Source organism: Eurytemora carolleeae, unplaced genomic scaffold (genome assembly GCF_000591075.1).
Source record: "Eurytemora carolleeae unplaced genomic scaffold, Eaff_2.0 scaffold194, whole genome shotgun sequence".
Taxonomy (NCBI): domain Eukaryota; kingdom Metazoa; phylum Arthropoda; class Copepoda; order Calanoida; family Temoridae; genus Eurytemora; species Eurytemora carolleeae.
The window spans coordinates 346,578-370,853 of NW_019396489.1; the positions used below are offsets into that span (position 1 = coordinate 346,578).

At 31.9% G+C, this 24,276-nt stretch overlaps 1 protein-coding gene across 1 annotated transcript; it reads right to left on the bottom strand.

The window, feature by feature from the left end:
- Positions 1-950: 950 nt before the first annotated feature.
- On the bottom strand, positions 951-23,807 carry LOC111704227 (FMRFamide receptor). Its single transcript, XM_023476381.1, has 16 exons — positions 23,759-23,807; positions 22,865-22,991; positions 17,611-17,679; positions 16,918-16,974; positions 15,907-15,948; positions 15,488-15,536; positions 12,987-13,039; positions 11,974-12,043; positions 11,752-11,787; positions 11,261-11,325; positions 8,237-8,288; positions 7,574-7,679; positions 4,930-4,970; positions 4,491-4,585; positions 2,127-2,171; positions 951-1,305 (listed from the first exon to the last, which is right to left on the bottom strand). The coding sequence occupies exons 1-16, from the start codon at positions 23,805-23,807 to the stop codon at positions 1,215-1,217; spliced, it is 1,047 nt and encodes a 348-aa protein (XP_023332149.1). The 3' UTR covers positions 951-1,214.
- Positions 23,808-24,276: the final 469 nt, after the last annotated feature.

Genomic DNA, 24,276 nt, shown 5'->3' on the forward strand with positions numbered 1-24,276 from the left:
TTCAAGCTTGCTCAGTAGAATGTCAACATCACAGGTATCAAAAGCTTTAGTTAAATCTATAAAAATTCCCAGAGTATATTCGGATACAGGTTTATTTAGTGCGTTGTATATTTTATCTAAGAAATGAATTAAGGGTTGAGTAGTGTTGTGCTTTGCTCTGAAGCCATACTGATGTTCATAAAGTAGTTTAAATTTATTCAAATATTTCATAATTTGATTTGCTGCCACTTTTTCTAAAAGTTTTGAAAACGAAGAAAGCAAACTTATAGGCCTATAATTTGTAAAATTATCCGTTTCCCCAGCCTTGAAGATTGGGACGATTTTTGCAGTTTTAAGAGTGGTAGGAATAAACACAGTTATGAAAGATAAATCAAATAAATGACAGATAGGACCCATGATAATTGGTATAATAGACTTTAGCAAAGGAAATGAATTTTTGTCACAAGCTCAAAATTATAATTCCTATATCTGTGCAGCCCGATGTCGTAGATTTTTGATATGTCAAACTATGAATTCTGATAGACCAAAAAGCGTAAGTTTGAAATATCAACGGTTTACAGAATCAGGTTTTAAAGAAATAGGGATTATAAAATTTGAGCTTGTGGCAAAAACTCATTTCCTTTGTTGAAATTTTGTCTGGTCCAGAACTGTTTTTACTTTTTAGTTTTTTAAGAGCATCATTTATAATATCAGGGGTCATATTTGCAAAAACAAAGTTTTCATCTAGTCCCTGTTCTGTTCTGTTCTGTTTGTACTGTGTATGTTTGCACTGTGTATGTCTGCACTGTGTATGTTTGTACTGTGCCTGGGTGTACTGTGTCCGGGTGTACTGTGTATGTTTGTACTGTGTCTGATTGTACTGTGTATGTTTGTACTGTGTATGTTAGTACAGTGTATGTTTGTACTGTGTATGTTTGTACTGTGTATGTCTGTACTGTGTAAATTTGTGCTGTGTATGTTTGTGCTGTGCCTGGGTGTGCTGTGTATGTTTGTACTGTGTCTGATCGTACTGTGTAAGTCTACACTGTGTTTGTTTGGTCATTTCTTAACTTTTCACAACTGATACTTAGTATATAAGTCTTACCTGGGATCACGAGTATCCATAAATCTTACCTGGGGTCGCGTGAGGTCCCACAAAAAATTAGGCTTATTCGTTTTAACGATTATTGGTTACAAACAAACAAACAGACACCCAAGCAAAGTATATTTATAGTTTATAGATAGAAGATATCACCTTTTGGTGAAGGTTTCCCCTGTGTTGTGTTGTTGAACATTCTTAACTCAAGATTTTGTCTGTCTTCGTTCCTACAGAATATTCAAACAGTTACACAACATTTTTATCAGAATATCGGAAAACCCAAGCTAGAGCAACTCGAATAAATCAAAGTTTTTGGAATTTTAGACCAGGAATTACTTTTTATAACGTTTAAAAAAGCGAGAAAAAGTAGTCGTAATAGTAGCCGTAATAAACGAAATTTTATATATTTCGGATATTGTGAGTATTTATATTTTTGAGAAATCCCTTCATCCCTCCTACATGGAACCCTTGATATTTCTTCAAATAATATTTTGTAATTAAATTTTAATTAGCTTGGTGTAGATTCTAACATTTAAATATTTTGAACGAGGAATTTTGAAAAAATGAATGAAGTGAAATTTAAGTTTATTTTACGTAAGATTTAATTCTTAAATGTTTTCAATTCTAATTTCTCTTATTGAAACGCTATTAAGGAGAACGAAAATGTTTAAGATTTCTAATATGTAACAGGATATATTTGCCTTTCATATTCAAGGTTATAATGCAAAGAAAGTTAATTGCGGTTGCGTATACTCTGCGCACATATTGAAACCAATTCTCTTTGGGTGGAATTTGACTAAGGAATTCTTTGACTAGGAACACCAAGAACGGAACGGAAAGGAATGACCGTTCTTAGACTAAGGATAAAACGGAACGGAACGAGAAAGGAACGAGAAAGGAACGAGAACAGAACGAGCTAGCTGAAGGGTCATGCTCTAGAACGGAACGAAACGATTTAAAGAAAAGTCGGAACATGCCCGCAGCCCTAACCAAAGGAACACATTATATTAATTGATGCAACCAAGAAAATGTAAACAAAGAAGTTTACCTGGAGCCACGAAACTTTGATTGAATTAACCGCATCAATGCTTTCCTTAACAATACAACATTTAATTTCATCATTTTGTCTAGCTTTCTGTTTTATTTTTAACAAGTTTCGACCTTTACGATTGTACTTTGTAACTATGTAAAGATAAAAATATTTATGAAAAGATACATTTTTAATAGGTATAAATAGCTACATTAAAAATCGATTTATTAAATTAGGATGTTTGTAAAACTTATAGATACGCTTAATTGTAATCTTGTATCTATTTATATAAAGTTGTAATCTCTGTTTGTCTGTTAGTTTGTTTGGGTGTTTGTTTGTCCGATCATAACTCAGGAACCTTTAGACCGATTTGCCTCAAATTTTCAATGGGGACCTTAGAAGAACCACGGAACCAAACCCAGCATTTTTTAGCAATATCTAATTAGTGATAACTGAAAATGGTGCAACTCCGGGCATCTGTAATTTTTCAAAAAGGTTCTAAAAACCAATAGCTATTACTTAGAGTTGAAATTTGCCCCTCAGTTATTTAATTTCAAAGTTAATAAATATTTGAAAAATTTTAAAATGTTCCCAGATTAATATTTTTTAAATTTATTTTTTAATAATTTCTTTAACTTTTGTCTAATGAAGACAAGAAACTCGAAACTTTTTTCTTATTTTGTCCTAGAAGTTCTGAACTTTTTAGCTTTTTCCATAAAAAAAATTCATGAAGTAGGTCCCCTTTATGCAAAATAACCGATGAAAACATCGTTATTAATCGATATTGCTAAAAGTAAAACCAGAACTACATAATATAAGATTAAAGCTTATATTGTGATAAGATTAACTACGTTTATATTTATCCGCTCTTATCTTGTAAATACATACTGTAATGATGTTGTGATTTTTGTTGATCTTTTATGATCAGCGGTTCAAGGGATCTTAAGATCGTTGCGATCATAGTTAAGGGTACTATACCCCTGCTGTATATACATATAGAAATGACGGTTTATTATGTTGTTTGCTTGAAGCTAAGTTTAGCTTCTATCCAATCCAAGCTATTTCTATTTATAGACCAAGCGAGGCTACTCCTTATCTCAGGGTAGCATAGTGCCAGGGGTATTGACCCGCCGGGTCAGGGTGCTAGGGATAGAACCCTGGCGGGGGGATGTCGGAGTCAGTTCTCTACGAACCCTTTCTATGTGAGGCTGGAGATTAACTTGATCACTCTTCAACCAAATACTGCTTCTTATTTTGCATATCGATTGTATTTTATTTTCTTTCATAAATGTTTGTATGAAGTAAAATAAATTGTAAAACCGTCTCTCGGAATATTTTTCGTATGAGTTAGTTGCACTGAAATTTTATCATATTTTAGAATACATTTAAACTAAACTACGCTGTAAATGATGTTAGAGCTATCAACACTAATCTTGTAAATACATACACCTGAACATAAACTATGCTGTGCATATGTTAACTTGTAAGATAGATGTCTAGAAGACATTAGTTGATACTGCAGAGACTCAGCTTTGATTACAGTATTGAGAGTTATTTGGTTCTCATTGAAACATACCAGCTGAGATCATGCCCATTGGTTTGATGGATTACAAGCTTATGACTGTATTGACATTAATAGCTGACAAGATTGTGCCCATTGGTTTGGCATTGAGAGATTACAAGCTTGTGTGCCTATTGACATTGATAGCTGACGAGATCATGCCCATTGGGTTGGCATTGATAGATTACAAGCTTGTGTCAGTGTTGACATTGATAGCTGACGAGATCCTGCCCATTGGGTTGGCATTAATAGATTACAAGCTTGTGTCGGTGTTGACATTGATAGCGGACGAGATCATGCTATTGGTTTTGCATCGATAGATTACAAGCTTGTGTCTTTGTTGACATGGATAGCTGAAAAGATCATGTCCATTGGTTTGGCATTCATATATTACAAGCTTGTGTACGTGTTGACATTGATAGCTGACGAGATCCTGCCCATTGGGTTGGCATTAATTGATTACAAGCTTGTGTGCCTATTGACATTGACAGCTGCCGAGATTGTGTCCGGTTTAACATTGATGGCAAAGTTGGATTGAGTTGTGCCTGGATTGATACAGTTCTGGACGAAGTTTTAAGAGTACGGCATTTAATACAATAGTTACTTTCTAGAAAATAAATATTTACTTTCTCTTAAAGAGTACCTTTGTAAGTCGAACATTGCCCTTTTTACATGGAGGGTCACTTGAAATTATGCTTACAGTCCCTTTAAGTATAATTTAAATGAATTACATCAGGGTTTAAGGCGAATATTTTTTTTACATGCCACTTTAGTCTAAATTTGAAAGGCTCCAGAATGGACCAATTTTCACGGGCAAATACCTGAATTTTGATCCCCAGGCGACGTACACAAAGAAATTGACTGAGGAATTAATTGACAGCGCCAAGTGTGATATGATTGACAGAGTGTTCACAACCTTAAATAAAAGTTAAAATGGAAGGAAAATTGTTGCAAAACAATCTTAAAATTTATTGACTCAATCTTAGAATAACATTCTATCACGATCAATGTCTACCCCCTCCCCCCCCCCCCTTTAACCAATGTTAAGAAAATGCATTTTTATGAAAAATGAGTCTCAGTTCTAACCCAATGTGTATTTCTCCGAACATTATAATTATCTATAAAAATTTTCAAAGTAACCTTGCTTTATGTTTCCAAAAGATATAATATCAATACTTTCATTTTTAAATATCTCTGATCTGTTAACTATTCAACGATTTTTGAATTATCATATTTTTTACATTTCAACTTTAGCTGTACCTTAGGCGGATTCTCCCAACAAGCAGGGATTCTTCGTTCTCCTACACATTTTAAATTGTCAATTTTAACCCTATCCCTGCTGGGGTACTTGAAAACCAGGATAAGTTAGTATTAAAGCCCGGTTTTAGGCCTAAAGGGAGGGCTTTGGGTATGTAAGAAAAGTCAGAAAATTTCAACAGCCTCAGACCAATACTTTTTGAGTTACGTAAAAAAACTACAGGGGGGGGTCAAATTGACCCCCCCCCCCAGCAGGAATAGGGTTAACAATATGCAAATTGAAAATTGTCAATTATAACAATATACAAATTGAACATTGCCAATAATGGCAATATACAAATTGGAAATTGTCAATTATAATAATATATAAATTGAAAATTGTCAATTATAACAATATACAAATTGAAAATTGTCAATTATAACAATATACAAATTGAAAATTGTCAATTATAACAATATAAAAATTGAAAATTGTCAATTATAACAATATACAAAGTGGTCAATTATAACAATATACAAATTGAAAATTGTCAATTACAACAATATACAAATTGAAAATTGACAATTATAACAATATACAAATAACAAATATAGATCATTATAACATCAGGAGTGCAATAGGATCTAGATTATTATAACACTAGAATTGCAATACGATCCTAGATTAATATAACACCAGGAGTGCAATAGGATCCTAGATCAATATAACACCAGGAGTGCAATAGGATCCTAGATCAATATAACACCAGGAGTGCAATAGTGTACTAGATTAATATAACGCCAGTAGTGCAATAGGATCCTAGATTAATATAACAACAGGAGTGCAATAGGATCCTAGATCAATATAACACCAGGAGTGCAATAGTATCCTAGATTAATATAACACCAGGAGTGCAATAGGATCCTAGATTAATATAACACCAGGGTGCAATAGGATCCTAGATTAATATAACACCAGGGGTGCAATAGGATCCTAGATTAATATAACACCAGGGGTGCAATAGAATCCTAGATCAATATAACACCAGGGGTGCAATAGGATCCTAGATTAATATAACACCAGGGGTGCAATGGAATCCTAGATTAATATAACATCAGGGGTGCAACAGGATCCTAGATTAATATAACACCAGGGGTGCAATAGGCTCCTAGATCAATATAACACCAGGAGTGCAATAGGATCCTAGATCAATTAACACCGGGGATGCATTAGGAGATCAATATAACACCAGGGGTGCAATAGGATCCTAGATTAATATAACACCAGGGGTGCAATAGGATCCTAGATCAATATAACACCAGGGGTGCGATAGGATCCTAGATTAATATAACACCAGAAGTGCAATAGGATCCTAGATCATAATATAACACCAGAAGTGCAATAGGATCCTAGATCACTTACAGTAAAAAAGCAATAATTTAATGACCATGTCCTGAGAAATTCTCAAGAATTGCTAGGAGTCCACCAAGAAATTCCGGAGACTATTTCAAGAATCTCGGGGGGGGGGGGAATTCCAGAGAAACTCTCAGGAATTTCTCTAAATCCTTTAACTTGGTGACCAAGTCCTGAGAATTTCTCAGGGGTTTCTGGAGAAATTCTCAGGAATTTCTAGTGGAACAATTCTGGAGAATTTCTCAAGAATTACTCAAATCTAATTTTCTTATTCATTTCCCCTGAAATTTCGCTAATTTGATGACCAAATCCTGAGAAATTCTAAGGAATTTCCGGAGAATTTCTCAGGAGAAAATTCCGGAGAAACTCTCAGGAATTTCTCTAAACTTTGTCTCTAATTAAACTTCCCTAAAAATGTTTTGACTTGGTGACCAAGTCCTGAGAATTTCTCAGGAATTTTCGGATAAGTTTTCCGGAGAAATTCTCAGGAATTTCTTGCGGGAAAATTTGGGAAAAATTCCATGGAATTTTTTTAAAACTGATTCTCTCATTTAGTTCCCCTAAAAATCTGCTTATTTGGTGACCAAGTTCTTAGAATTTCTGAGGAATTTCAGGAGAAGTATTCTGAAGAAATTCTCAGAAGTTCCGGAGAATCTCTCAGAATTTATTCATTTCCCATAAAGATACGTTAATATGATGACCAAGACTTATGAAATTCTCTTGGAATTTCTCTTGGAATTTCTGGGGAATTTCTCAAGAATTTCGAGTAGCAAAATTCCTGAGTAGCTCTCAGGAATTTCTCTAAACTATATCTCTTGTTTAATTTCCCTAAAAATCCTTTAATTTGATGACCAAGTCTTAAGAATTTCTCAGGAATTTCCGGAGAAGTACTCCGGAAAATTCTCAGAAATTTCTTGAGGGAAAATTCGGCAGAAATTTCCAGCAATTTCTCATAATTTATTTTGACATTTAGTTCCCCCAGAAATCCGTAAACTTGGTGACCAAGTCCTGAAAATTTCTCAGGAATTTCTGGAGAGGTATTTTTGGGAAATTCTCAGGAATTTCTTCGGGAAAAATACCTGAGAATTACTCAGGAATTTCTCAAAACCCATGACCCCATAAAAATATCTCATCTAGGGGACTAATTCTGGGGTTGTCATTGCTTTTTTCAAATGTTATACAAAATAATCAGAAGATAACTACTACTTTATAATAAGATATTCTTGAAATTCTGAAATCAGAAAGAAATATTACCGAAGGAACACTGGAACACTTCATAGAGGTCTGGGATGATCTTGAAGCTCTGACAGATGACAAACATGATCACGATTAGGAGCAGAATCTGAACCATCTGCAGTTCCTGAAAAAAAAATATGAAAAGATTTACTTTTGTCCAGCTGAAGATAAAAAACATATGTATAATTATCATTGATCCTAAATTATTCGAATTATCAATTATTTAAGAACTTCATCAACATTATTTCAAGTCTCGTTTTAATCAAGAGTACACAATGATTCACTATAAACATACTTCATTTTAGTTTAACTTTGACATGATTTTTAATGATAAAAAGAAATCCATGAAAAGAATCAGATAATTATATTTCAAGAAACATGACAAGATATGAGAAACATGACAAGATATGAGAAACAAGACAAGATATGAGAAACATGACAAGATATGAGAAACAAGACAAGATATGAGAAACATGACAAGAAACATGACAAGATATGAGAAACATGACAAGATATGAGAAACATGACAAGATATGAGAAACATGACAAGATATGAGAAACCGTTTCTCATCCTTATCCAGGTAAACTTAAATAGGAATATATAAACTGGAACCAGACCGAAGGAGGGGTGGCTGTTCTCAGGGTTTTGAAAGAGATTCCTAAAAATGCCAGATTTTTTACCTTTTTGGATGCTTGCGCAGACCTGGGTTGGATTTGGGAGGATTGTCTAGCTCTGAAAAAAATGTGAAGTTTGAACATATTTTAAATATTTTTTCAGGAGAATATTTGAGACTTTTACACTGTAGATACCCTAGCATTGTGATTATAATATTAAATGTTTTTAATACGGGGTGTCCCACGAAACATGACATTTAATAAATAGTTATTTTAGTTAAACAAATCTTTTGTTTTAATATAACATGACTCCCATATAATATTTTCATTGATCTTTGGTATCAAACAACTGAACAAATAATGGAAAAAGTCATTTTAAACTATTCACCAACTGTCATGTTTCGTGGGACACCCTGTATTTAATACAGTATATGGAAGAAGACATTCAAAACTATTTACCAACTGTCATGTCTCGTAGGACACGGCCTGTATCCTAGTATTTTGATTATAATCTCGAAAGCAAATTATCACAATATTAGTTACCAACTCACAATAAACATTGTATTTAGAGTTACGAGTTGGATATCGTCTTTTTAAATGCTCAGAAAGCTATGACCCATAGAAAGTTAAAATTTGTTTGTGTATGCTGCGATATAATGCTGTTGTACTTACAGTGATAACCAGAAATCTTTGAAGTAGGAAGACGACTATTTAGCAGTAAGTCAGAGTATTTGATGTTGTTAAATAGTAAACAGTTTTACTAGACACTTAAAAAGTCACTAATTAAGTAACATGGGCCTGTTTACACTGCACAATTTTTGTGTTCCATACTCATTGGAGTATTAAAGTAATATTAAGTCTAAAAGTCGTATCCTAATTCAGAGTTTTCTGGTTATCACTGTATTTATTACTTAAAAAACAAGACAAACAAATTTAACTTGTCCTTCTCCACTGTTTTTCTTGTAGAGATATTACATCAAAACAGCCTTTTAATGTTTTAATAAAATAAACTTTATCAGAGATAATTATATTTTGAATTTTGATATCAGGTATTACAATACTAACTCTTAACAAAACGGACTCCAATGCGCCACTCAATTCCCATGTTGATTAGGATACTCTCTATAAAAAAATCGTTAAATATCCCTGCCACAATTACAATATGTTAATGATTTTGAACTAAGTTTTTGCCTAAAACAAATATTTTATATAATTCCTTTATATCTGCAACCTGTCAACCTTTGATATTTCAAATTTTGATTATTTGAGTTAGCAGAATTTTTAGTTTGAAATATCTAATGTCTAAGACATTTGGTTGAAAAGATACGGTAAATAGAAACCTGAGTTTGTTGCAAGAACACTGTTCCTCTAAACCAAAATAAGCACTATCTGTGGATAGTTCGACATAAGGATGAAATGTTAGGGTTAGGTGACACTGTGAAAGGAAAAACGAAAGCTGATTTAAGATAAATAAATTAATTTTGAAATGCATTTTGCACAAAGGGGTTATCTTGTCAAGGTTTCCTCAGTGTGAAGACAGGTTGATTTGATAAAAATTGTTTCTGAGAACTGAATAACAAGAAAATGTTATTAAGAACATCGCATCCATATTTCATGAGTATGTAATTTGACTCCAAGCTACGCTAACTTATACATTAAAAAATCAGAACGGTATTATTTATATAATAAAACAAGACATTCGTATATAAGGTGCTATATTGGCGAAAAAAAATCGAACATTTTTTTCAAAATATTTTTTTTTTTCCACGGGCAACGCCGGGCACTTCTGCCAGTTTTACATATAGAACTTCTGTAAAAAAAAATTTAATTCTGGCAGAAAATTATGGAATACGGAACTTAAAAATATTTTGCATTTAATTTCATGCTTGAATTATCTGATAAAGATTAGAAAATAAAATAGTTTAAACTATTTCAATTAAGTGGAAGTGTAAATAAAAACACGAATTTTCTGAAAGAAAATCTTTGCGAATCCATATAAAAATTCATATAAAAGTCATTAAATTAAAACCTTTTAAAAGTTCGTTAATAGATTAAAGCTATATAAGTGTCAAGAGGCTGATGGGACTGCAAACAATCTTTTAAAGATAATAATATGTCACCCTGGACTAACCATGGGGCGAGATCAAATTTAAATCAAATTGGGTTTTGGTCTATAATTTAATAGTCTTTAAATTTACATGTTTTTTTCATACTTTTGCACTTTTCTGACAAAATAGTAAACATCGAGAAAAAATAAAAATTTTATATATGATTTGCTGAAAAAAAAAACTAATAATTTAGCATGATGTGGGCTTAAACATTAGATCAATAGTTAAAAGATATAATTATGATCAAATAAATAGTATAATTATACACATATTGAATATATATCAGAAAGCTATAAAAAAAAATATCGAAGACAATTCTGTTAAAAGAAACTTTATGTCAATTTTTGATAAAATCTCGAAAAATGATGATAGAGTTTCCGCCAACTTTGAATTTTAATAGAGTCTTTAGAAATCAAATAAGAATATCATAAGACTGTGATAATATCTCATAATCAAAAGTTAGTAGAAAGCAGTTGAGGTGTCAACACCTCACTCTCTCTGAGAGAAAGCATGTAAAATAAAATGCTTGCAGAATATGGTCAGGACCTGGGCCGCAAAACTTTTACAAATACTGTAGAAAATTTTATATTTTTGGTCAAATACTGTAAAAAATTTAATATTATTTGTTAAATACTGTAGAAAGTTTAATAATTTTGGTTAAATACTGTAGAAAGTTTAATAATTTTGGTTAAATACTGTAGAAAGTTTAATATTTTTGATTAAATACTGTAGAAAGTTTAATATTTTTGATTAAATACTGTAGAAAGTTTAGTATTTTTGATTAAATACTGTAGAAAGTTTAATATTTTTGATTAAATACTATAGGAAGTTTAATATTTTTGGTTAAATACTGTAGAAAGATATTTTTGTTTGTTTTTCTCAATAACTCTTAAATAAAAAGGATCAAGATATGAATAGAAATATGTAAAATATAGATATATATTCTAGTATGACGTGGATGACAAATAAAAATTTCAATTACCTGATAATAATGATAATGTTGAGTGTTGTGAGAAGAACATACGGTCCTAGCTCAACAAGGACTAACTATACCCAATATAATTTTTAGAATTATTAAAAAGGGGAAAAAACTTTTAAAAAACTTTAAAAATCTGATGATTTTTTAAAATTTTCAAAATTTTTTTTTCATCAATGCTTGCCTTAGTTTTCTCAGACAATTGTAAAAACTAAAAAATAATTTTCTTAACTAACTTTGTGAAATAAAATTTTAAAAAAATTCCTCTACAAAAACTTATCAGCAAGCTTTGTAACATGTGTTTGGGGAAACATGAAATAATATTTAACCAAATATTTTAATAAATTGATTATTTGAAAATATTAGTTTTCTTTTAAAATTGACTTTCAGATGTATATTGTCTTTAAAGAACTACAAATACACCTGAAGTCCCTTTCCATGTCATTTCTTTGAAGTTTGCACAAAATACAACTTTTGAATCTGAATATATATATTTCCTTTGACCAGAAATGAATAGTGAGGTAGGTTGTGTTCTGAAAAAAAGAATTATTTCATAATTCTTTTTAAACAATGATTTCTCCAAATTTTAATAACATTTTGAACAAGCTGTTTTCCAATGCTTGAATGTTTAATCAGATTCTTGCACTTGTTAATACAAATATAAAAATTTGGCCATTTAAACATTGAAGAAATTCTTTATCTTTATTTTCTTAAAGTACCGTTCTGAGTGAAGAAACTGCTGGGATATAAATAGTCTTCATGCTGTCATTCATCTCACCTAAACTAACACTTTTAGAGGGATTTTTAACATTATGAATGCTATATTTAACCAAGAAAAAAGTCGAAATATCTAACTTTGTGTTAGAAATTTTGTATAGAATGTAAGGAATATCTCATTTTTATCCTGAAGATAAAATGTTTTTGCTATTTTATAATTTCTGAATTATCCCAAAAAGTGAAATATTACGAAGAAAATCATATGGTTTTTGTAATAAACTGATAGAGGAAAAGCTGGCTAACAAGCGACTTGGTAATTTCAAAGAGGTTATATAGTCAGGAGAAAAACTAATGAAATGTAGGAGAAACGTTACCAACGTTAAGTCTGCAAATATGATTAACTTGGTAACATAGAATAATAACAATATAGATAGAACACTTGATGTCACAATAACAAGAAGATTGAACCAGGGGAAGGAGGGGCTGTAACTGATCTAGGATTGAACCAGGGGCAGGGTATGGGCTAGGATTGGACCAAGGGAAGGGTGGGGGCTATTATAGGCTAGAGGATTGAAATTACACCTGACCCTCCAAGGCAATCAGAGTATGGTATTTACGAATGACAAGGATGCTCAAGTTAAACTTTATCTTGAGAAAAATCAGGAAAACACTTTCATTTTCTTTCCTCAAAAACTTTTAAACTCTTACAGAGGAATTGAGTTTTTGCAACAAACTCTTTTTTTCTAATCCCAATATCTTTGCAACCCAGTGTCGTAGACCTTAGACATTTCAAGCCATAAATTCTGTAAGATCAAATAATCTAAGTTTGAAATTTCAAAGGATTACATCGTCAGGTTGCAAAGATATAGGGATTAAAAAATTTGAGTTTGCGTTGCAAGGATTCTCTTCCTTCCTTGTCTCAGCAACATATAGAGAAACCGTTTATACCGTCGTGAACCGAACCAATGAAATTAGGTTGATTTTCGACCGACATTTTAACGTCTTTGTAATTTACCTTGGGATATTGTAGAGAATAGAAAATGTAGCAGATCCAACCATCAGGATATTCTATAATCAAATTTATCGTATAATAAAGAATGATATAAAGTTGTATTTACCGACTGCAAAACACGAAACATGGAGCATAAATACAATTTATGTATTTACCATGAATACTGGAATAGGGTAAGGTAGTCATACAATTCTAGTGATTCTAGCTCATGACCCTCGCCTACGTCAGAACCCAGTACAGGTAGGGCTGGGCGTCGTTCTTAAAGAACAGTCTTTCTTTCACAAGAATGAACGGAACCATCAAGAACAATTCCATCGTTCCAAAATAAAACGTAACGTAAAGAACGCGTTTTAAAAATATTTGAACGGAACGAAACGAACGGAACAGAACAGATTGGATATTAGCTTAAAAAAACGTTTAAAATCAGGAACGCGTTCTTATTATCTTGATACTAACTTAAACTCTACCATTTAAACCAGTGCAGCCTACAGGAGAACATTTTAACCTTCCTGGACATGAACTCTACCATTTAAAAGTTAGCGTACTAGAGATAGGTTGACACCTTTGGTAGAAGTTTACTTGAAGTACGAGAATCTGAATATTTACATCAAAGATTTTATGAAATAACTCAGAGGAATGAACAGATTTTTTTAAGTGTAAACTGTTATTCAGTATTTTGTTTTAAAAGGGTATTGTTTATATCAAATTTTTTTAAATGTTTAAATATCCCTCCTTAAACAAGCCCCCCCCNAATGTCCCGAATAAATGGGCTTTATAGATATAGTTTATTTCGCTTAAAAATCTTTTGCTCAAATATATTTTAATTTGAAATTAATCTTACCACAATATGACTCCTATATAATATTTTTATTTTTTGCCCCTGCTTAATATGGAAGAAAGGTAATACAGTATGGAAGAAAGCTAAAGTTTCCAACGTTACTTACCCGCAATTAAGAGCCCTTGCGTGCAAGTGAATTTAATTGCGCACAATACCGTAATAATTGCGCGCAATAAACGCACCAAAATTGCACGCAACTTTCTTGCGCTTGTGTATCAATTTTTTGATAATATTCAATTTAAACGTTACGGCACGCCATAAATGCAAATAATTTATGCGCAATTCCTTTCAACAAGAAAAATACAATCTAAACTTTGGTAGTGGCATACAATAAACTGAACTTCACTAACAATCTAGTCTCAAATGCTTAGAAAATTTAATTTAGGCTTTATCTTTTGTTTTAACATATTCATTTGCAGCATGATAACCAGAAAACTCTGGCATAGGAAGACGACAGTTTAGACTTAAGCAGTCCCATGTAACTGAATAAATGATTTACTAAGGTACTAATTAATGTTTTATGCTTTCGACATCAAATACACTGTGATGTTGTCCTTTTGTTCCATAGTTTTCTGGTTCTCACTGTACTGTAGCATATCAAATTTTGATTAAACAAACCTTACAATTTTAAACAAAAAGAGTTTCCAATTTGAGCAAATAAAAAATGTATCATATTACATTGCTAATTAGTAGCTGTTGAAACGAGTTAAACTCGGCCCTCGATTATTTGAAAATTAAATTGTATTTGCTGCATATATTTGTAAGTCAAACAGTTAAAATTAATGATTTTTAATTTTAAAAGCAATACCGTTGCACACAATTCCGTGCAATTCCGCAAATATTTAATTGCTTGATTTTTCGCAATTACAGCACAATTGCGCGCAATGAAATGGCGCAAGCGGCAGCAACCATTGCGCGCAATTCCGCGCAACGGAATTCCGATTGGAAACCCTAAAGAAGGCATTTTAAACTATTTACTAACTGTCATGTTTCGTGGGACACCCTATAACTTGTAGACCTTATTTCAATTACAGCTCTATTTTTTTCGATTTACAAAAATTCAATATTTTATCTATACCCTACGTGTTCAGATAAAAAAAAATAGTTTTATCTTTAAGGATTGGACAATTTAAAAAATAATATTGGAAATAAGATCGTTTCGAGGTGGCTTGGACGAAAAAATTAGAAGAATGTGGCTCGGACGAGAAAGTGTTGCGGTTGGCATTCCTCCCCTCACATACAACATATCAAATGGAATAGTAAATTAATGATCTATGCATAAAACAACAAATGCAAAGCACTGCATAAAAAATATTAATGTACGTACAAACATAGGACATGTCTTATTTTGTGGAAAAGTGATTTGAATTTGATGCATTGTAAGGAAGAAAAAAAACGTAATATTAGTCCCTGCTGGAGAAAAAGGTGTTTCGGAATGACAATTTTCTTAACTGCAGTTTTGGAAACTAATCTTTAACAAATAAAAATAATTCCTATGAATCGACAATATATTTTTTTATGGCTGATTCTTTTTATGTTGAAAAGTTTTTGTTAAGAAGTGATGAATAAAAAATATCTCTTTATGTAACTGACTGGTATGCTTTAAGAAACTTTTGATTCCCAAGATAATGAAATTCTGAGTAAAAATATTTATAAAATCTTTTACCTTTAGCCGCTCTTTTTCAGTATACAAGGGTCGGGTCACGGCAACAAATCTGAAAATTAAATCTTTACTTTTGACAGTAAAGATATTCTATATCAAATATAGTTATAGTTTAAATATATTTAAATCAATAATGAGTTATAATAATAAGATATTGTCATTTTTTAGTTTTAAGACTGTTAACTTCTAATAAATTGTGTATGTTTTCATGCAGTAGAAATGCGCAAGTCACTTAAAAATTATAAACTTTGATATCTATTAATTCACACTTGATCTAACAAAGCTTTTGAGGGTATTGTTGTAAATAGGACAATGCCGATATTGCAAGAGGTTTTCAAGAGGTTGTGAATTGGACATTCTTTTAATGAAAGGTCACTTTAATTACATTCACAGTACCTTAAAAACAATTAAAAATATCCAACCTTTCAATAGTGATGCTGAGTGTTAGAAAAACTGATCCAACTCTGAAACAAGTTTTTTACGATAAGAGTGGGGAAAAAGGGGACCTAGTACCAAATTCAATTGATTTGAGCTAGGTCAGTAAACTCTACCTACCGCTGATACAACTACTTAAATCACCAATTCAAGAAACGTGGTTGAATCGTCTTTAGACCTAGCTCAAATTATTTAATCCGGTTCAAAGTGATTTGTCTTACAAATTTCTGCATGTGGGAAGTTGATATTAGGGAAATAAGAATTTTATTCAATTTTGGGAGAATTTTAATCCCATATTTGATGACGCAATTTCATGATCTCGGGTATAAAAAGTTTCTTATTTGTTCCGAGGCAAATAAGTCATATTTTATACCCGGTTTCTTCTGTATTTCGCGGAATTTCATTAAACAAACAGACAGTGTGTTTTTTTGTTGTGATTTAAGTTTTTTTGGTCTGTTTTCGGCTTAAAACAAAGTTTTTTTTAATCCCTCACTACGTTTGGGATTAAAAAACCTTAGATTTTAACATCAAACCAAAAAAGTAAAAATCCCGACAAAAAACAACATAATGTCCCGAATAAATAATAACACAAGGTAGTTGCATAAATAGATAATTAATTCACAAGCAAATTTTAGAAAAAAGTTTCATAACATTTTTTTTTATCTAATAAAAGAGTCATTCATTTTTATCAAGGAGAGAAACTTGGCTTTTTTCCAGATTACTTTATGATTGAGAGGTTATACATGGATGTTACCAAAGTTTACCTTCCAATGTGTCCAAGTCCAAAGATGTAGGGTAAAGTTATGATTGAGAGGTTATACATGGATGTTACCAAAGTTTACCTTCCAATGTGCCCAAGTCCAAAGATGTAGGGTAAAGTTATGATTGAGAGGTTATACATGGATGTTACCAAAGGTTACCTTCCAATGTGTCCAAGTCCAAAGATGTAGGGTAAAGTTATGATTGAGAGGTTATACATGGATGTTACCAAAGGTTACCTTCCAATGTGTCCAAGTCCAAAGATGTAGGGTAAAGTTATGGCGTATACAGAGTTCCTGGGAAAAGGCATTAAAAAAATCTTAAAGATTTTTCTTCTAATAAAAGATGATTTTTAAAGTAGGTTTACGTCATTTTGATCTAATCTATTTTTACATTTTTGTCCCATAGTTTTTAGAGAAGATTATACATCATGGGATGAAAAATTTTAGTTATTTATTCTGCATGCAACTGTTATTTAGACCAGATTTTTAAATTAGAAAAAAAAATGAAATAAGTTTTGCTTTTTGCTATTTTGAATTTGATTAAACATTGATTTTGGTATTTTTGAACCGAATTCTAGTAAAGAGAAACACAGGTATGCCAACCCTATTTATTTTTCATGGATTTTTTAGTTCAGCGTCACCATAGTTTAAGTGGAAGAAAATATTTCCATTTTCTGACAGCGCTGATAGAAGGATTCATAACTCTTATTGGATAATGAGATAGATGTTACCGCCATACTATTTCCATTGGTTCAGAATAGACAACAAACACACAACTGAACCCTGATTGGATCTGGCGCCAATGGACTAGGCTACGCGCGTACCCTAGACACTGTACCTTCTTGGCCCATAACATGCATGTTTTGAACATGTTCTAATTTATAAAGGATTTATAAATTATAAAGAAAATTAAATAGCAAAGTTAAGAACCTGTATTCTTCAGAGAGCTCTGGTAGTCCGAAGAGAAATATTGAAGTTACTAGATACAGGATATCATATCTAAATATAGAGAGTAGACTAGATACAGGATATCATATCTAAACATAGAGAGTAGACTAGATACAGGATATTATCATATCTAAATATAGAGAGTAGACTAGATACAGGATATCATATCTAAACATAGAGAGTAGACTAAATAATAGAAGATGCTAAATACATAAACATAGAAAATAGAATAAATAATAGAAGTTGTTAAATACCTAAACATAGAGAGTAGACTTAATAATAGAAACTGCTAGATACATAAACATAGAAAATAGACTAAATAATAGAAACTGTTAAATATATAAACATAGAGGGTATAATAATAAAAGAAAATGCTAAATACAAAAACATAGAAAATAGACTAAATATTAGAAACTGTTAAATACAACATAAATCGAGTAGACTATAAGCAACTGCTTAATATATAAACATAGAAAATAGACTGACATACTACATTTCTACATACTGTCATAAAACTGTCATCTACCTCCTCTTGTTGCAACTATTTCTCTTTAATGGTTTGAAATTCTACAAATTTTATTTAACAACATTTCAATATTTAACACAAATATTGATTATTTGGTTCTAATCTTCTGCTTCCTTTTAGTCTTTATCAAATTTAAGAACTTGAAAATATTGATTTATTCTTTTTAGTTCTCAGTCAAGTACTGGAGTTGTACAGAATGGATTATGTTATTGAAAATATGACGTATAAGCCAAGCTAGAGCCTTCAATGGATCGTTGTTCGCTCTTATTCTTATTTCTGAGTTCTGACTGAGCACCATTAATCTCATTAGAAGGGGATTATTCGTCCAATGTACTGTCAGGTTTTCTCTTCTATAGTCTTTGTTTATACTTTACAAATTGCTCTATTATAGTTACCAACACATTAATCTTAGTACACTGTATTTCTCCCAACCAAACCAAACTTTAAATATTTCTGATATAAAAAAGCCATTTTAACTTATTTGAAGGATGTTCATTTCTCAAAGTTAAGCCGATGTTTACATACAGTACGCGATATACTACAGGGTGTCCAAATAAAAATGGGAATTGAGACTCAACTTGAAAGTCGTTTTGATTTCTGATATTAAATGCATGGAAAAGAAAGTAAAAAAACGAGGCTGTAGGGTTGACAAGCTTTTCATAAAGTGGTCTTCTTGTATCTTAGAAATTGACGAAGGTATTAGACACTAGGACAATTTTGATTTACTAAATAAATTGAAATTTCAAATTTTACAAAATCTCCGTCAATTTTGAAGATGCAATAATGGTAGATCACATATTGAAGACTAGGCGCTTTCGATATTGTGTTCAAGAAAAAATGCCGCACGGATCGAAGACGAAATAAAAGTCGTCACTGAATTCCCATATTTATTGGGACACCCTGTACATGAAGACGGGGCCTTCCTTTTTAAATCTGAAATACTCACGAGCAAATAGATTGTTAAGTACAATCGATGGCAACGTAGAATTTGTACACTCTCAGTACAGTTGTATTCTGTCGTCACAAGTGTCAATTCAGTTTTGTGTCCGACAAAATCATCAATAATAGTGATAATTTTAGAATAAAGTGCTTTTCTTACAGTAAAATAAGTGCAATTTTATGTTTTTTTTGTTTCTGTTTTTATTCAATCTCAGAAAACATGTCAACTAAGTGAGACAATTTCGTTTTCTTTGTTATATTTGACACTTTTGACGTTGTGTATAATTTGTATAATTGTATAGAGAATACGGCGGAAAATGCTCTAATCAAGCGGAGCGGAAAATAAGACTCATGTCTTAGCATTCGTAGAGGGAGTTGAGGAGTCTAATTTAGGACTCGAGCTTCCAAGGAAAATGCTCTAATTACAGGTGGTGTAACATCCATGCAAAGATGGTATTGCTCTCATTTACAACGGCTCCTTGAACAGCTTTGTCTGATCAGAGCCCGCGATTTAAAAAAAGGCGGCAAAATACGGCTCAGGTCTGAACTGTCGTTGGGCCTTATCTACGGCTTGAGCTTTTAGATTCAAGATGTATCTTATTTTGAGTTCAAAAAAAAGTTTAATATTCTATTTGGTGGATTTTCATGGTAGGAATTGGCGCACTCCGATTTCCGGGTTTGATGAGAACAAGACTCAACATTGAGCCTTATACTTCACTAAAACCAACCAAGGTCGGTTTTATTTTCAACAGGCCTAACTCCTTGAGTCGAGCCGAAGATCTTGTAGCTGTCAATCACGTGACACAAGCTGTCATTAGAGGTGGGTCGAAGATCGGGTCTTAAAGTAGGATCTCAGGAATTACGGCTCGAGCCGAAGTTTTTAAATCGCGGGCTCAGGTATGCAATAGATTTATAACTTTAAAACTGATTATTAAAAGTGACATGCCCACGCGTATTTCTACTCAAGAAAACACATGAGGAATTGATCACTATTAAACCTAGAAAAACGACAATATTTACCACATTATTGATCAAATAAAGGTTTCAAGGGTACCACTGTTAATCGAACATTGTCATCTTTGCATGTATAATCTGCACTTGCATCCCCAATAAACAGTTTGTTTACAGAAAAAAAATGACAAATCTGATTTTAGAGAGGGCGTAAATTCCATGCAGAGGAAAACTCAGATTTTGTTAATTGTTTTGAACATTTTCTTAAAAATAGATACAGTTTCCATTCGCAATAAACGAAAAAATAGCGGAAAACTTGATTTAAAGCGGGGTAGCAGCATCTGTACTAATTCCAAATTTAACTTGTTGCATAGGCCACAACAAAATCGTATTGAGATGTGTTTAGAAAATCCCATTTATCTCAGTACGTAAAATTCCCTTTTGATGCACCCCTTATATAGCTAGATATATCAGTTAAATCCACTTAACAATATATATTAATCCAACGAACTTTGCCGCCGCCCCCTGTACAAACTAAACTTATCTATCAATATATTTTTATATAAACTAATATAGTAAAAAATACTAAATATGGAAATATAATTAGGTATTTCTCTTTACTTACTTTGGGAATTTTGTCTAATTGGGTTAATACAGTAAGGAAAAGAAATATTCTCCCAATGTGTTGCATAAAAAAGTACTATAATACATAGAGCTTCTCCAGGGTAATATATTTATTAAAAAAAACTGCGTTAAATATCACTGCAAACTGGAGGAAAGAAGACGTTTGATAAACACCCTACCGAATTAAATGTATACGTCATAAAATAAAAATTTCAATATTAAAATAATCTATGAAAATTGTCATTATCTATAATGTGCAGTGTTACAGTGTATTGTCAATCCTGCGTTGACTTATGAATTATTATTGAATTAAATGTAACAAATAAACCATTTATCATATAATTCATTTAAGACCTATAACTCTAAACTACCAGCTTGTAGACAGCTAGCTAGAACAAAGTAGTACATTATACAGGGTGAGACATCAAAACCAGATGAATTTTCCACTTCTAGAGAGATTAATGTGCATTATGCCTAACCTCAATCAATCCTATAGACATGGAGTTAGATTATATTCGATAACATTTATCTTACAATATATAACCTGAGCTGAAAACTTTAGAATGAAATATCCAGATATCCCGTCGAATAATTAATCTGAAGTTTAAAATCATGCATTAATCAAGCAATATGTAATCTGGAGATTAAGAAAAAGAGTAGATTAAGCCTTAATCCTGATATCCACCATTCTAAAGTTTTCAGCTCTGGTTGTTTTTAACCCAGTTTTCCTTCAAAACAACTATATAGAAAATGAATTAAATTTTGTAATCCGGGAATTAAGTTCAAACTAATTTTAAAACTTTATCATTAGCAACAGTTTTTAAAAACATATAAATGCAATTAGACACAAAACATGTCAAATTAAAGTAAAACTTTGTAAAACTGAAATGTAAGTTTCACTTGAAATTATATCTACAAACTCCCTTTAAGACATTTTTAAAGTATTTATCAAATTCCCTAACCTCGTAAAACTAACATCTTACGAAGTACGATCCTGCCTGTGTCATATTTTGATCACTAATTAAAAATCCGTCATGAAAGCTTTTTAGACTTTATATACTTTAATATCAAAAGCTTAAGCAGAAGCCCAACGAAGTTATATGCCCATGCCGCGTTGAATTTCAAGACAGAGATAGAGACTGTTCTATTCACGGCGCGCTGATCCTAGCCTGTCCTAGCCGCGGCGCTCGGCCCCCTAAAATGTCACAGCCGTAGCGCTCGGCCCAGAAAGCGTCTTAACCCGACCTAACCCAAAAATATATACTAATCTATCTCTTTCTTGCAATTTAATGAGTGAAGCGCATGTAACTTCATTAATTGGGCAACTGCCTTGAGATGAAAACTTTAGAATGGGAAATCCTTAATCCCGATCGGTTAATTAATCTGGAGATTAATAACAAGAAGAGAACAAGCATTATTTAATCTGGAGATTAAGAAAAAGAGGAGATCAAGCATTAATCTCTATATCCACCATTCTAAAGTTTTCAGCTCTGAAAGTATTTAGACCGACAAAAAAAGTTTACTGAGGACATAAGACAAATTTTATCTAACGTTTGAAAATGGATTTCAAAGGTGACTGACTTAAAGGTGAACCACGTCAACCAAAGTGTATTTCACGAAAGATTAAAATCTTTCACGTTTTTAATCTTAAGTTCTCTAATTAAAGAGCTCTATAAAAAATGTTTTGAATTTACAATAGTAAACGGTTAATTTTGCTTCATAGTGGAGCTACAGTGATTTCCAGAAAACTCGACTTTTAAACTTAAGTTATGACTATAAATATTCCAATGAACATGATCCATAGCAAATGTGCAGTGCAACCAGACCCCTTTCACTTAATAAGTTATTTAATAACTTAGTGGTGAAGCTATTTGCGTTTTAACAATCTCAAATACACTTCAGTATTGCTGTAAAAATGTCTTTCTACTCTACAGTTTTCTGGCTATCACTGTTCAAGGTTTCAAAGATGTAAGGGAATAGAGTCGTTGCCACAAACTCTGATTTTCTAATCCCTATATCTTTAGAACACAATGTCGTAGACCTTAGATATTTCAAACTATGAATTCTGTTAGTTAAAGTGATCTAAGTTTAAAATATAAAAAGTTTACACCATCATGTTGCAAAGAAATAAGCATTAGACAATTTGAGTTTGTGACAAAAACTCAATTTCTTCTTTTGTCTAGTTGACAAACTGACCTAATAGCATTAGTTGTAATCCCAAATACTGAGATGATTGTAAGTAGAACCCCCTCTGCCCAGTACTTGATATTATCTAGATCTATATCCAGATAATCCAACACCAGTTCATCACTGCACACCAAACCTTTCGTTAAATCAACTATTGAGACGGGGCTAACTTTGAACTTTGGCTTCACTTTAGTCTTTAGTCTTTAGAGGGGGTGCAGTGCCGCCATCTGCCCCGCGAAATGGTTGCCAAACCTCTAGATTCGCAGATGTGTATTTAAAAAGACCTGGCGCTCTACCGCTATCCTTTAGAATATATGTTATATAGAAGTAAGGCATAAAAAATGTTGAAAAATATGTAATATTTCAATAGTTATGTAATGTTATTTGGATAAATAAACACTGCATAATTATTTGAAGATTAAATTTTTTCTTTAAAAGATGTTATTTTTTACTTCTATAACATGTATTCTAATGTTTAGGGGTAGCGCCCACTAAAGTTTCAGTAGAAGTAAATATTTCCATTTTCTGATAGCGCTTATAGAAGGATTCATCTCTTATTGGATAATGAGCTAGATAGAAAGATAGATGTTACCGCCATACTATTTCTATTGGTTTAGAATAGAAAACAAACATATGACTGAACCCTGATTGGATCAGGCGCTAATGGACGCGGCATACAGGAGTGCGCCAGGTCATTATAATACTCATCTGCGAATACGGAGGCATGCCCTTGATATAAAGTTTGTTTTGCACAATCATTGTCATAAATGTTTTTCATATTAGTCCATAAACATGGGTTTAATATTACGACAAATATTATAGTTCTCTGTCCGTCCAACTAGCTGTAGCATAGATCCTTGGAACTATTTATGTCGAGTATATAAACATTTACAAACTGAGTACTTGTACAATTATTAAAGTAGCTAAACTCCTCTAAAACAGGATTGGCCATTTTTATTTTGATCAGTTAAATAATTTTGCTGAAGTTAACAGTTACTTCAGAAAAATTGAATTTTCTTCATATTTAAAAAGATAGGTTTCCTGGCGTTGGAATTGTTCATTCTTGGTTTTGTACGGATTTCTAGCTTCTGAAAATATTCTAAAAAGGATAAAGAATAATAACAAAGTATAAGAAAAAGTTGAGAGACATCAGACATAACATAATATATTAAATTTTAAAATAAGAAAAAAAGTATTACTAAAAACTGCTAAAAATATAAATGTGTATAAAAATTATATTGTATTTTTGACCCCATGAAATAATATTACGTTAAGGTTATAAATTTATTGAATGATATAAAAATATAAAAATGGGGGCAATCAATTCCCAACTTTAAACAGTGTCAAAAATATTGAAACTTTGTGATAAATATTTGAAGGATGTTCATTATCTCTAGACAGTTTTCTGCAATCTTTGATTG

Excerpts from the sequence above, each read along its gene's own strand:
- LOC111704227 (XM_023476381.1), bottom strand. The coding sequence starts at position 23,807 with ATGGCCAATCCTGTTTTAGAGGAGTTTAGCTACTTTAATAATTGTACA. Across the intron at positions 17,680-22,864 it reads ATTACAACTAATGCTATTAG|ATATGATATCCTGTATCTAG; the intron begins GTCAGTTTGTCA and ends CTCTATATTTAG. Across the intron at positions 1,306-2,126 it reads TCAAAGTTTCGTGGCTCCAG|GAACGAAGACAGACAAAATC; the intron begins GTAAACTTCTTT and ends AATATTCTGTAG.